This window comes from Schistocerca americana, chromosome 10 (assembly GCF_021461395.2).
Source record: "Schistocerca americana isolate TAMUIC-IGC-003095 chromosome 10, iqSchAmer2.1, whole genome shotgun sequence".
NCBI lineage: Eukaryota > Metazoa > Arthropoda > Insecta > Orthoptera > Acrididae > Schistocerca > Schistocerca americana.
The window spans coordinates 166,112,626-166,127,216 of NC_060128.1; the positions used below are offsets into that span (position 1 = coordinate 166,112,626).

The 14,591-nt window shown below is 45.6% G+C and overlaps 1 protein-coding gene across 1 annotated transcript in view; it reads left to right on the forward strand.

Moving 5' to 3' along the window:
• The first annotated feature begins 928 nt into the window (after positions 1–928).
• The window catches only part of LOC124552332 (homeobox even-skipped homolog protein 2-like), a 40,380-nt gene continuing 26,717 nt past the window's right edge, over positions 929–14,591 (forward strand). The window contains exons 1-3 of the mRNA XM_047126603.1: positions 929–1,064; positions 1,437–1,827; positions 1,923–1,973. Coding sequence (XP_046982559.1) covers positions 929–1,064; positions 1,437–1,827; positions 1,923–1,973 — 578 coding nt within the window. The remainder of the gene's footprint in view (positions 1,065–1,436; positions 1,828–1,922; positions 1,974–14,591) is intronic.

Below are 14,591 nucleotides of genomic sequence, written 5' to 3' on the forward strand. Positions count from 1 at the left end.
TCATCAGGACTGCCCCAGGGAAGTGTGACAGGACCGCTGCTGTTCTCTGCATACGTAAGTGATCTGACGGACAGGATGAGCAGCAATCTGCGGTTGCTGGGTGATAATTCTGTGGTGTACGGGGAAAGTACCGCGATTGGGTGGCTGTAGGAGGATACAGGATGACTTGGGTAGAAATTTTATTCCGTGTAATGAATTGCAGCTAGCTCTAAGCATATAAAAATGTAAATTAATGCAGACGACTAGGAAAAATAATTCGATAATGTTCGAATAGAGTGTTAGTAGTGCGCTGGTTAACGTAGTAATGTCGATTAAATATCTAGGCGGGACGTTGCATAGAGTTATCAAATGGAACGAACATGTAAGGAAGGTAGTAGAGATTTCGAAAGGTTGACTTAGGTTTATTGGGAGGATTTTAGGAAAGCATGGTTCCCCTGTAAAGGAGACCACGTGCAGCCTTGCAGCATCGTGTTCCGGACATGAAGTGCTGAGTCAGTGACCCATACGGACACGGTGCCCCAGCAGCAGCAACCTGGCTTGCCTGTTCGATCCTGCTTCCGCAAAGCAACGACCGTGACCTCAGACGATGACCACCCTTTGAGAAGCTTCTGCGTGACTGAAGAACACGGCAGTGCTACTTCTTTCCCACGATCATCCCCCAGCCAGGAGTATTCATACCCACAGGGGCCAACCAGTTATCTTGTGACATCCGGGCTATGTTATTAGGTCCAGCACATGTCGGACGCTACTGTGAAGACAATGACGTCCGGCTGCCACCACTGTCACTGGGCCTCGAACCCTCGGCTGCAACCGACTGCCCAGTCTCTTGGTAGCCACACGCTCTGCCGTCACTCGCCAGCTTCCAGCCACATTCCCATGCTCCAGGGCTCAAACTGAAGTCCCAAAAGCCCAGCATCACTGGGGCCTAATGCAACCAGTCGTAGCCATCCATCCTCTGGTGTGGCGCATAGGCTGCCTATCTGGGACAACAGCACTCGTCGTAGCCTGGCCTGCTACGGGCTACGATATATCCGTGGGGGCTGACACACCATCAAGGGCACCCAGTAGGCACTGTTTGCAGGGACGGCAATGCGAGGACACTGCAGCAGGAGAAGCAGCTGTGGCAGCGTATTTGGCGCACTCGGCGAGGTCTCAGAAATCAACCTCTGTGGCCAAGAAGACTGTATGACAGAAATTAACAACAATCGGCATTTGTACGCCCTTTTCTGCTGCACCCACATCCACCTAAGGCAGACCCAGAAATCCAACACTCCATCACACTACTTTTCTGTGAATCCCTCTTCCTCACTATACTCTCGAGCGGATGTGCTCATACGCTGAACACGTCCTACGGAGCACCACGTTCATTTTAACCAAAGCTTGTGCCTTTCTTACAATACTGGGCGGTGAGAGTGTCCTCTTTGTCTGTCGTACAGTGGCCCGCCGGAGACGGAAGGAGGGCCGTCCCCGACGCCAGAGGACGACGTTCAGCTCGGAGCAGACCCTCCGGCTGGAGCTGGAGTACGCGCGCTCCGAGTACGTCTCCAGGGGCCGCCGCTTCGAGCTGGCCGAGGCGCTCGCGCTGTCCGAGACGCAGGTCAAGATCTGGTTCCAGAACCGGCGCGCCAAGGACAAGCGCATCGAGAAGGCGCAGCTCGACCAGCATTACAGGTGGGTGGCTCACCCTCCAGCAGCTCAGCTCCTCTCTAATCCTCCACGCCATTCCATTCCCAGCGTTGGTATTGGGAGGCTGGCCATGATCCGGTTCCAGACCCGGCGCGCCAGACACAAGTGTATCGAGAGGGTGACGCTCGACCAGCACTACAGGTGGGTGGTTCACCCTCCAGCAGTTCAGCTCCTCACTAACCTTCCATTCCATTCCAAACATTGGTATTGGGAGGCTGGCCATTATCCGGTTACAGAACCGGCGCGCGCCAGTGTATGGAGAAGGTGACGCTCAACCAGCACAACAGGTGGGTGGCAGTTGTGCAGAACGACATTGTGGAGCTGAAGTGTACTGGCATTCCTAGTGGTAGTGGTCAATTCCTTTGGGACCAAACTGCTGAGATCATCGGGCACTAGGCTTACACACTACTTAACCTAAACTAACCCCAGCCCAAGGGAGGACTTGAACCACCGGCAGGGGGAATTGGCATTCCTATTGAGCACAAGACAAGTCTGGTAGTCTTTTGTTTTTCAAATTTGTTAGATTCACCAACACACAACCAAAAAGACACACACTATTGGCCATTAAAATTGCTACACCAAGAAGAAATGCAGATGATAAATGGGTATTCATTGGACAAATATATTATACTAGAACTGATATGTGATTACATTTTCACGCAATTTGGTTGCATAGATCCTGAGAAATCAGTACCCAGAACAACCACCTCTGGCCGTAATAACGGCCTTGATACGTCTGGGCATTGTGCCAAACAGAGCTTGGATGGCGTGTACAGGTACAGCTGCCCATGCAGTTTCAACACGATACTACAGTTCATCAAGAGTAGTGACTGGGGTATTGTGACGAGCCAGTTGCTCGGCCACCACTGACCAGACGAACAGGACCTGCAACATGCGGTCGTGCATTATCCTGAAATGTAGGGTTTCACAGGGATCGAATGAAAGGTTGGCTACAGGTCGAACACATCTGAAATATAACGTCCACTGTTGAAAGTGCCGTCAATGCGAAAAGAGGTGACCGAGACGCATAACCAATGGCACCCCACACCATCACGCGGGTTATAAAATGGTTCAAATGGCTCTGAGCACTATGGGACGTAACATCTGTGGTCATCACTCCCCTAGAACTTAGAACTACTTAAACCTAACTAACCTGAGGACATCACACACATCCATGCCCGAGGCAGGATTCGAACCTGCGACCGTAGCAGTCGCGCGGTTCCGGACTGCGCGCCTAGAACCGCTAGACCACCGCGGCCGGCCACGCGGGTTATACGCCAGTATGGTGATGACGAATACACGCTTCCAATGTGCGTTCACCGCGATGTTGCCAAACACGGATGCGACCATCATGATGCTGTAAACAGAACCTGGATTCATCCGAAAAAATGACGTTTTGCCATTCGTGCACCCAGGTTTCGTCGTGGAGTACACCATCGCAGGCGCTCCTGTCTGTGATGCAGCGTCAGGTATAACCGCAGCCATGGTCTCCGAGCTGATAATCCATGCTGCTGCAAACGTCGTCCAACTGTTGGTGCAGATGGTTGATGTCTTGCAAACGTCCCCGTCTGTTGACTCAGGGATCGAGACGTGGCTGCACGATCCGTCACAGCCGTGCGGATAAGAGGCCTGTTATCTCGACTGCTAGTGATACGACTCACGGCCCGTTCTCACAGCTTTGCTTCTACCAGTACCTCGTCTCCTATCTTCCAAACTTTCCAGAAGCTCTCCTTTCTTCCAGGACTGCTAGTTCTGCATGGTTCGCAGGACGCCGGCACGCTAACTCAGCGTGTTCGCTCAGAGGGTTAGCTGCCATCTGTAATAAAGAAACTGAGTTAATGGAACAACGGCGAACGCAAATGGGTGTCTCGCGACGTCCGCCCCGAGCAGATACAACGAACGAGAACGAACAAAATGAGATTTTAAAAAAAGTTGGTAGAGCAGTTGCCCGCGAAAGGCAAAGGTTCCGAGTTCGAGCCTCGGTCTGGCACACAGTTTTAATCTGCCAGGAAGTTTCATATCAGCGCACACTCCGCTGTAGAGTAAAAATTTCACCTAAAAAACTTTTATGTCGACTGACTTTGGCTGCGGAAGCCTACGCATTTATATGAACTGTCTTCTCTCACAGAGGGATAAATTTACTAACAGTTGTGGCCATTACTTTTGAAATAATAAACAGCATGCGGGCGTAGAAGACCTCCCAGTAAGATCTCGTAACGCTGTTGCATTGAATGGCGATTATGTAGAAGAAAAAAAAAGAGTTTTGTAGCCAAAAGAGTGGGGAATAATATGATGTATGGGAAACATGAACAGAACTAACCTGCTTTCGCAAGAAAATGTATTTCTTTACTTATTGAACGCCCCTCTTATGAAAAATTATATTCCAGCTGTAACACAACAAGAAAAAGCCATGGACCAAAGAACGTAAAAAAGGTTGCTGAAAAATACAGCAAAAGAGAATTTAAATGAAACTGAAGAGAGAAGTAGATTGAAACGAAGTCATACGTAGCTGGCCGGCCAGTGGTGGCCGAGCGGTTCTAGGCGTTACAGTCTGGAACCGTGCCACCGCTACGGTCGCAGGTTCGAATCCTGCCTCGGACATGGATGTGTGTGATGTCCTTAGATTAGTTAGGTTTAAGTAGTTCTAAGTTCTAGGGGACTGATGACCTTAGATGTTAAGTCCCATAGTGCTCAGAGCCATTTGAACCATTTTTGAACGTAGGTGTCTGAAACGCGCCAAAAAGATACATCTATCAAGCTCCCTAGCATTCGGCCTAAGGTGGCCTCGAGGCTGCACAAATAACCGAAAAACACAGATAATCTTCAATAAACGTGTTTTTACTGAAAACTGTTGTTCACTGCATTTAAAAAACATGCTACTTGTCACATTTGTAGGCCTACAGCATTACTTATACGTCACTTGCAGGAAAAAGACAACGTACTCTTACTGTAAGTGTAATAACTCTATACTTCGTATCACTTCCTTAAATTTCTGTTTCTCGAAATAGTCAGTCATTTTTTGTTTCTTGATTGTCATCAAATTTATTTTCCCCCGACGTTCCTCAGTTTCTGGAGAGTGAAAACACTGGTACCGCCAAACGAATTTGGTCCTTCTTAATACGCGGTGGTCTAGCGGTTGTAGGTGCTCAGTCCCGAACCGCGCGACTGCTACGGTCGCAGGTTCGAATCCTTAGGTTAGTTAGGTTTAAGCAGTTCTAAGTTCTAGGGGACTGATGACCACAGATGTTAAGTCCCATAGTGCTCAGAGCCATTTGAACCTTCTTAATACAATGTAAGCGTTCACTAATGGTACTTGTATCACTCAAACTTCCGGCTATTTATACATCGACCACGGCCCAGTAGCCCGGCCGTTTTAAGTGATGTTTGTCCTCCTTACTCTAACATCGTGTGAACCTATAAAGTGGCTCTGTGTGCGAGAGTCACGTCTTCACTCTCATCCCCTACCAATCGTAATTGGTGTATTATTTCCGCGTCAATTACCTGCTAAAGTCGCGGTTCATGGACTTCGCTATTGACCACAACAAGAACAAAGAGGGGGCAATAACAATGGAAGGTCGGCTTAAAAAGGGTGTAAGTCAGCGATGTGGTCTTTCGCCCCTACTGTCCAATCTATAAATCGAAGACGCAGCGATGGAAATAAAGGTTAGGCTCAAGAGGGGGATTAAAATTCATGGTGAAAGGATATCGATGATAAGATGACATTGCAGTACTCTCTGATGGTGAAAAAGAATTACAGGATAGGCTGAATGGAATGAACGGGCTAATGAGCACAGAATATGAATTGAGAATAAACTGAAGAATGACGTAAGTAATGAGAAGCAAACATACACATTAATTTAAAGACGGCGTTTATGAGAATGTGCATTACATGGCAGAAAATCATGGACTGTGTGAAAACCGGAACAGAAGAGAATCGAAGAATTTGAGATTTGGTGCTACAGAAGAATATTGAAAATTAGGTAGACTGATAAGGTAAGAAATGAGGTTCTCTACAGTATCATCGAAGAAAGGAACATATGGAAAACACAGACAAGAGAAAGGGTAGGATATTGGGGCATATGTTAAGACATCAAAGTATAACGTCCACAGTACTAGAGGGAGCTGCAGGGGGTAAAACTGTAGAGTGCAAGAGAATTAGCAGACACACAACACGTAATTGAAGACGTAGCCTGCATTCCAAATGTAAGTATTCGTTCTGATCAACACAATTCTTCGTACTTCATGTTTTAAAAGATCACCCGACTACGGGCAGATAAAGCGCACGCTCCAGATAATCGTGAGTTTGCTGTAGCCGTTATTATTTTTGTAGGTATCTTTAAGAAACAGTTCTTTTAGCCATGCCTAGTAGGGTCCCGAGTCTTCAGGTTTCTCTTACTCTAAACCACCACTTGTGTTAGCGAATTAACAAATTATAGCTGACTGAATTCGTCTATTGCCTTCTATGTAGTCGTTTCCTTGATTGAATACGTAAATGTTTTGCATTGCATTGATATTCATGTAAGGGGCAGATAAAAAAAGGGCACGTGACTTTTGTTGCTGAAGTTGTTTCGCCTACGCTGCAGCACTTTCCCTGGGAAGATATTACACATCGTCCATATGGTCGCCATTCCCCCCCCACCCCCCCCCCCCCCCCCCTTGTGATTTCCATGTTTTTGGAGCCCTGAAGAGAGATAATAGTGACTGTCGATATGCTTCCCACGTCTGGGTACAATCATAGTACCGTAGGCAACCGCAAACATTTTTCGCCGTAAAGACATGCACCATCTATTAAATGGTTTACTTATTTTTTAGGATTCCGTGCCTCAGTCGACAAAAACGAACTCTTATAAGCATCGTTGTCCGACTGTCTGTCCGAGTGTGAAGAACCATTTTTCTCAAGAACGGGTACACGTATCGTGTTGAAATTTATATCTCATACTGAGGGTTAAACTCTCTCGTCTCTGCAATAAATGTGAATTTCTAGATCAATGCAGTCCAAAGGTATATTTTGATACTCAACAGTTCACTCATCAAAGCCTATTCGGCAAGAAGCGAGCTTTTACGTTACAAGTAAAGGAAACAATCTGCAAATTGTTAATTTGTAATTATATCAAACGATTTTTTTCATTTGTTATTCGTCAATCAGCTTAATAAGTCACAGCTGCAAAATACTAACACGAATTCTTTACAGACGAATGGAAAAACTAGTAGAAGCCAACCTCGGGGAAGATCAGTTTGGATTCCGTAGAAACACTGGAACACGTGAGGCAATACTGACCTTACGACTTATCTTAGAAGAAAGATTAAGGAAAGGTAAACCTACGTTTCTAGCATTTGTAGACTTAGAGAAAGCTTTTGACAATGTTGACTGGAATACTCTCTTTAAAATTCTAAAGGTGGCAGGGGTAAAATACAGGGAGCGAAAGGCTATTTAAAATTTGTACAGAAACCAGATGGCAGTTATAAGAGTCGAGGGACATGAAAGGGAAGCAGTGGTTGGGAAGGGAGTAAGACAGGGATGTAGCCTCTCCCCGATGTTGTTCAATCTGTATATTGAGCAAGCAGTAAAGGAAACAAAAGAAAAATTCGGAGTAGGTATTAAAATTCATGGAGAAGAAATAAAAACTTTGAGGTTCGCCGATGACATTGTAATTCTGTCAGAGACAGCAAAGGACGTGGAAGAGCAGTTGAATGGAATGGACAGTGTCTTGAAAGGAGGATATAAGATGAACATCAACAAAAGCAAAACAAGGATAATGGAATGTAGTCTAATTAAGTCGGGTGATGCTGAGGGAATTAGATTAGGAAATGAGGCACTTAAAGTAGTAAAGGAGTTTTGCTGTTTGGGGAGCAAAATAACTGATGATGGTCGAAGTAGAGAGGATATAAAATGTAGGCTGGCAATGGCAAGGAAAGCGTTTCTGAAGAAGAGAAATTTGTTAACATCCAGTATTGATTTAAGTGTCAGGAAGTCATTTCTGAAAGTATTCGTATGGAGTGTAGCCATGTGTGGAAGTGAAACATGGACGATAAATAGTTTGGACAAGAAGAGAATAGAAGCTTTCGAAATGTGGTGCTACAGAAGAATGCTGAAGATTAGATGGGTAGATCACATAACTAATGAGGAAGTATTGAATAGGATTGGGGAGAAGAGAAGTTTGTGGCACAACTTGACCAGAAGAAGGGATCGGTTGGTAGGACATGTTCTGAGGCATCAAGGGATCACCAATTTAGTATTGGAGGGCAGCGTGGAGGGTAAAAATCGTAGAGGGAGACCAAGAGATGAATACACTAAGCAGATTCAGAAGGATGTAGGTTGCAGTAGGTACTGGGAGATGAAAAAGCTTGCACAGGATAGAGTAGCATGGAGAGCTGCATCAAACCAGTCTCAGGACTGAAGACCACAACAACAACAACAACAACAATTCGTCAATCTTTCTGTCCGTCTGTACAGACCCCTTTTTCTCAGGAACACGTAGACGTATCCAACTCAAACTTATGTCACACACTAAGGTCTACGATCCCTTGCTCGTGTGCAAATAGAAGCATGTAAGTCAAGGCAGTCAAAAGATAAGGTTGAAGTTAAAATCTTCTGGGTTATTAGGCCGCGCCATGTTTCTTCTAAAATGTTCGACGTTTCGACCCCTCTGCTGGGATCTTCCTCAGGATGTTTTGGTGTCCACTACTGCTAAAGCACTGTCAGAGAAGAGTGTCGCGTCCACTTACAAAGGGGGAGTTTTCTGGCGTTCGTGCTGGAGAAGTGATAGTATTGGTTAAAATTCATATAGCTACCATTTGTGGGCCATAGTAATGGGCTAATATTCCCTCTCTGATGCAGAAGAAGGGGCGTTGGTAGCTCATCTCCTGTGTATACCATTGGCGGTCCATCGTCATTGGATAGAAAGGCACTATTCCACACTTCAGCTGTAGAAGGGTTATTGGTTAAAATGCCTGCTATCGCTATTGGTTGGTCGTAGTCAGTGGCTAGATTTGAAACGGACAGAGCAAGAGGGGGGGGGGGGGGGCAATGTTTACCCAAAACATTATTCTCCACCGAGGTGACCTCAGCGCGTTCTTTGTGCCGCTCACACACCGCGACTCCATATTTACTTCCTTGATGGTGGGGAGCCACGATGCCGGAAGCCTATAGCTGTCCTCTCTATTGAAATTAGATGCATTCTTGGAAATTTTTATCGCTTCTCGGACCTTTGTTCTATAAATGTTTGTTTCTTTAGCCAGTGCACGTACGTTATTAAAATCGATGTCAGAGCCCCAGTTCCCGTGATGTTAGGCTACTGTCAATTTTGCGCTTAGTTTTAGCCGCATGTGCCGTTCGTGTTCCTTAATGAGTTCTTTAACAGTTCTTCCCGTTTCGCCTATATACACTTTGCCGCAGCCACATCACACATTGTGGAGGTAATCAGGTGCATCCGTTTTCCGAACATTTTAGAAGAAACATGACGCGGCCTAATAACCCAGAAGATTTTAACTTCAGTGACAAAACGGCCACGAAAGCCTGCAGACTTACATAAGAGATAAGGTTGCTCGTGCCAAATACAGTATTTTGATAGTTGCACACTCACTCTCATCGAAATCTATAGGGTATTTTCTATTGACCAATAATCATGAAATTTGGCAAGAAGCAATATATATAAAGGAAAACTCCGAAAATTGTTATTTTATGATCATATAACGCGAAAATATGTTCTCGAAAGGCTTGGAACTCAAGAAACCGGTATCGATAACAGTCAAGAATTGTCGAGATTCTCGATTACCGGCACCGATGAACTGTACAGAATCCTCAGAGAGCGAGTGCTACTTGCACTTGTCCAATCTTTTTCCATCTCTTTCGTTTCCATTTGACTTCCTCTTATATTCATAGTAGGTAAATTACAATATAAAAACCACCAGATATGAGCTGCAACTGCAAGCGACGTAATCCAATACGACGTCTCCTAAGCTCTGCTTGTTACGAAGAAAGCGATCTCGAATCTCAATGGTCACAGTCCTTGCAAAGAAGTGAAAAGAGACGTGTGTGATATTGGCTTTCAATTTTGGCGATGCCCCGCAACGAGAAACGCCGCGTTATGACGTCACAAAAGTCTGTCATCTCCTTGTGCAGAGATGCTTTCAAGCCCTGTGTGAGGATGCAGTTTCCGATGGCGGAGGAGATTACGGGCAGTTGGGTACTGGGTCAAGGGGAGCGGGCAGAGAACACGTGGGGCTTTGTCGGCAGGACACCTGGGGCTTCCCCCGGGAAATCTCGTTATGCCCACACCCGTCTCTGACACGGCGCCGACAGCCGCTACCGCTTGGTGTTCTCGCCTCGTCACTCGCTTCCGCACTGTCTCGTCCTACAGTGCTTATACAATGGCAGGATAGTAATGAGGAACCCCGTGTATACACTACTAGCGAACCCGACAATGCTTCGCAGATTCCAAGTATACTGAGGCGACAAAAGTCGTGGGAAACCTCCAAATATACTACTGGACATTAAAATTGCTACACCAAGAAAAAAGGCAGATGGTAAACGGGTACTCATTGGACAAATATATTATACTACTGACATGTGATTACATTTTCACGCAATTTCGGTGCATAGATCCTGAGAAATCACTACCCAGAACAACAACCTCTGGCCGTAATAACAGCCTTGATACGCCTGGGCATTGAGTCAAGCAGAGCTAGGATGGCGTGTACAGGTTCAACTGCCCATGCAGCTTCAACACGATTCCACAGTTCATCAATAGTAGTGACTGGCGTACTGTGACGAGCCAGTTGCTCGGCCACCATTGACCAGACGTTCTCAATTGGTGAGAGATCTGGAGAATGTACTGGCCAGGGCAGCAGTCGAACGTTTTCTGTATCCAGAAAGGCCCGCACAGGACCTGCAACATACGGTCGTGCATTATCATGCTGAAATGTAGCGTTTTGCCGGGATCGAATGAAGGGTAGAGCCACGGGTCGTAACACATCTGAAATCTAACGTCCACTGTTCAAAGTGCCGTCAATGCGAACAAGATGTGACCGAGACGTGATACGCCAGTATGACGATGACGAATACACGCTTCCAATATGCGTTCACCGCGATGTCGCCAAACACGGATGCGACCATCATGATCCTGTAAACAGGACCTTGATTCATCCCAGGTTCGTCGTTGAGTACACCATCCCAGGCGCTCCCGTCTGTGATGCAGCGTCAAGGGTAACGGCAGCCATGGTCTCCGAGCTGATAGGCCATGCTGCTGAAAACGTCGTCGAACCGTTCGTGCAGATGGTTGTTGTCTTGCAAACGTCCCCATCTGTTGACTCAGGGATCGAGACGTGGCTGCACGATCCGTTACAGCCATGCTGATAAGATGCCTGTCATCTCGACTGCTAGTGACACGTGGCCGTTGGGATCCAGCACGGCGTTCCGTATTACCTTCCTGACCCACCGATTCCATATTCTGCTAACAGTCATTGGATATCGACCAACGCGAAGAGCAGCAATGTCGCGATACGATAAACCGCAATCGCGATAGGCTACAATCCGACCTTTATCAAATTCGGAAACGTGATGGCACGCATTTCTCCTCCTTACACGAGGCATCACAACGACATTTTACCAGGCAATGCCGGTCAACTGCTGTTTGTGTATGAGAAATCGGTTGGAAACTTTCCTCATGTCAGCACGTTGTAGGTGTCCCCACCGGCGCCAACCTTGTGTGAATGCTGTGAAAAGCTAATCATTTGCATATCACAGCATATTCTTCCTGTCGGTTAAATTTCGCGTCTGTAGCAGGTCATCTTCGTGGTGTACGAATTTTAATGGCCAGTAGTGTATATATACAACTATGTAGCTGTCAATATTAATTTTCCTGCAAATGTACAGATTTCCACTACTGTTTATTTATTTTTAAAGTATGTTCCTCAGAAGAGAACTGATTTTTAAATTGTGTGCTCGTAATTTGTTTTTTATGTTTTCCTTTGCAGTTTCTGAAGTAATTACATCAGACAGAAAATTTAAGAAAGAATTATATCCTCTTTCGTTCGTAAACATTTTGGCATTACAGTTCTTTTTCGAGAATCTGCAACGCTCTGCGTCAGTACACCATGTAACATCCATCCTCCTCCTACTTGACGGGCAAGTTACAGCGTACGGACGTACGGTGGGGAGCGTGCGGGTGGGGGAATCAGTCGACCTCTCCTCTGGGTGAAAAATCCGCTTTGCGCAAATTACAGGACACTGGTCGCGTGACACGTCTGCCGTCCACTTGCCGACGTTGCGTGCCCGCTCTCCTGTCGCCTTCTCAACCCTCCCCCCCCCCCCCCACCTCCGCCCCTTCCAAGCCCACATACCGCGGCGGTCAGCGCTGACGTCTCTGTGTGCAGTCGGCACCGCCGGCCGACACGTCCGCTCCATTGTGTGACAGTTGAGCGCAGATAGCCGCTTCCTGTCCAGATGGCTCACGTGACCATCCTCCCCCTCCTCCCACACAATCCGCTTTACCAGTGCACACCAATCCACCTCTTATTGTAATAAAATTCCACTAATATCTTTCGCGGAAACCTTTTCTATAATTGTTGTTGCTGCTGTTGTCGTGGTCTTCAGTCCAAAGACTGATTTGATGCAGCTCCCCATGCTACACCATCCTGTGGAAGCCTCTTCATCTCAGAGTAACTACTGCAACCTACATCCTTCTGAATCTGCTTACTGTATTCGTCTCTTGGTCTCCCTCTACGATTTTTCCCCTCAAGTTTCTCTCTAGTACTAAATTGGTGATCCCTTGATGTCTTAGAATGCGTCCTACCAACCGATCCCTTCTTCTAGTCAGGTTGTGCCACAAATTTCGCTTCTCCCTAACTCTGTTCAATAACTTCTCATTAGTTTCGAGAGCTAACCATATAATTTTCAGCATTCTTCTGTAGCACATTTCAAAAGCTTTTATTGTCTTTTTTATCGAAACTGTTTATCGCCCATGTTTCACTTCCGTACATGGCTACATTCCATACAAATAATATCAGAAAATACTTTCTGACACTCAAATCTATACTCGATATTAACAAATTTATCTTCTTCCAAACGTTCTTGCCATTGCCAGTCTACGTTTTATATCCTCTCTACTTCGGCCACCCTCAATTATTTTGCAGATCAAATAGTAAAACTCATCTATTTCCTAATCCAGTTTCCTCTCAGCATCATCTGATTTAATTCGACTACATTCCATTATCCTTGTCTTGCTCTGTTCTGTTTATTTACATCCTTGTTTCAAGACACTGTCAACTCCGTTAAACTACTCTTCAGAGTCCTTTGCTGGCTCTGACAATTCTTTCACTGTTGGCTCAATATACAGATTGAACAACATCGGGGGTAGGCTACGAACCTCTCTCACTCCCTTCCGAACCCTTTCATATCCATCGACTCTTACAACTGCCATCTGGTTTTCAGTGAACAGTTGTAAACAGCCTTTCGCTCCCTGTAATTTACTTCTGCTATGTTCTGAATCGGAAAGAGAATATTCCAATTAAGATTGTCAAAAGGTAGGCCCACAAATGCTACAAACGTAGGTTTGCCTTTCCTTAACGAATCTTCTATGAGAAGTCGGAGGACCAGTATTGCCTCGCGTGTTGCAACATTTCTCCGCAATCCAAACTGATCTTCCCCGAGGTCGGCTTCTACCAGTTTTTCCGTTCGTCTCTAAAGAATTCACTTTAGTATTTTGCAACCATGCCTTTTTAAACTGATGATTCGGTAATATTCACACCTGTCAGCACATGCTTTTCTTTGGGATTGGAATTATTATATTCTTCTTGGAGTTTGAGGATATTTCACCTGTCTCCTACATTTTGCTCCCCAGATCGAAGTGTTTTGTCACGGCTGGCTCTTCCAAGGCTGTCACTAGTTCTAATGGAATGTTGTCTTTTTCCGGGGCCTTGTTTCGACTTAGGGCTTTCAATGCTGTGACAAATTCTTCACGCTCTATCGTAACTCCTATCTCCTCTTCATCTACGTCCTCATCCATTTCCATAATAATGCCCTCACGTACATATCCCTTGTATAGGTCCCTTATATACTCCTTCCACCTTTCTGTTTTCCCTTCCCTGCTTAGGACTGGGTTTCCATCTGATCTCTTGATATTCATACAGATACCTCTCTTTTTTCGAAAGGTGTCTTTAATTTTCTTGTAGGCTGCATCTATCTTACCCCTAGTGATATATACCCCTACATCCTTACATTTGTCCTTTAGTCATTCCTGCTGAGCTTAGCTTAGCTTCTTATCGAGCTCATTTCTTAGACGTTTGTATTCCCTTTCGCTTTCTTCATCTACTGCATTTTATATTTTCTCCTTTTATCAATTAAATTCAGTATCTCTTGTGTTGCCCAAGGATTTCCACTAGCCCGCGTCGTTTTATCTACTTGATCCTCTGCTGCCTTCACTATTTCATCTCTCAAAGGTATCCATTATTCCTATTCTACTGCATTCCTTTCCCCTGTTCTTATCAATCGTTCCCTAATGCTCCCTCTGAAACTCTCTACAACCTCTGGTTCTTTCAGTTTTTCCAGGTCCAATCTGCTTCAACTCCTACCTTTTTGCAGTTTCTTTAGTTTTATTCCAGAGTTCATAACCAATAAATTGTGTCAGAGTCCACATCTTCCCCTGGAAAAGTCGTACAATTTAAAACCTGGTTCCGAAACCTCTGTCTTACCCTTATATAGCCAAACTGAAGCCTTCGGCTGTCTCCGTGTCTCTTCCACGTATACAACTTTTTTCATGATTCCTCAACCGTTAGCGATGATTAAACTATGCACTGTGCAAAATTCTCCCAGGCGGCTTTCTCTTCATTCCTTCTCACAGTCCGTATTCACCTACAACTTTTCCTTTCCTTCTTTTTCCTACTATCGAATTCCACTCCATCGAGAC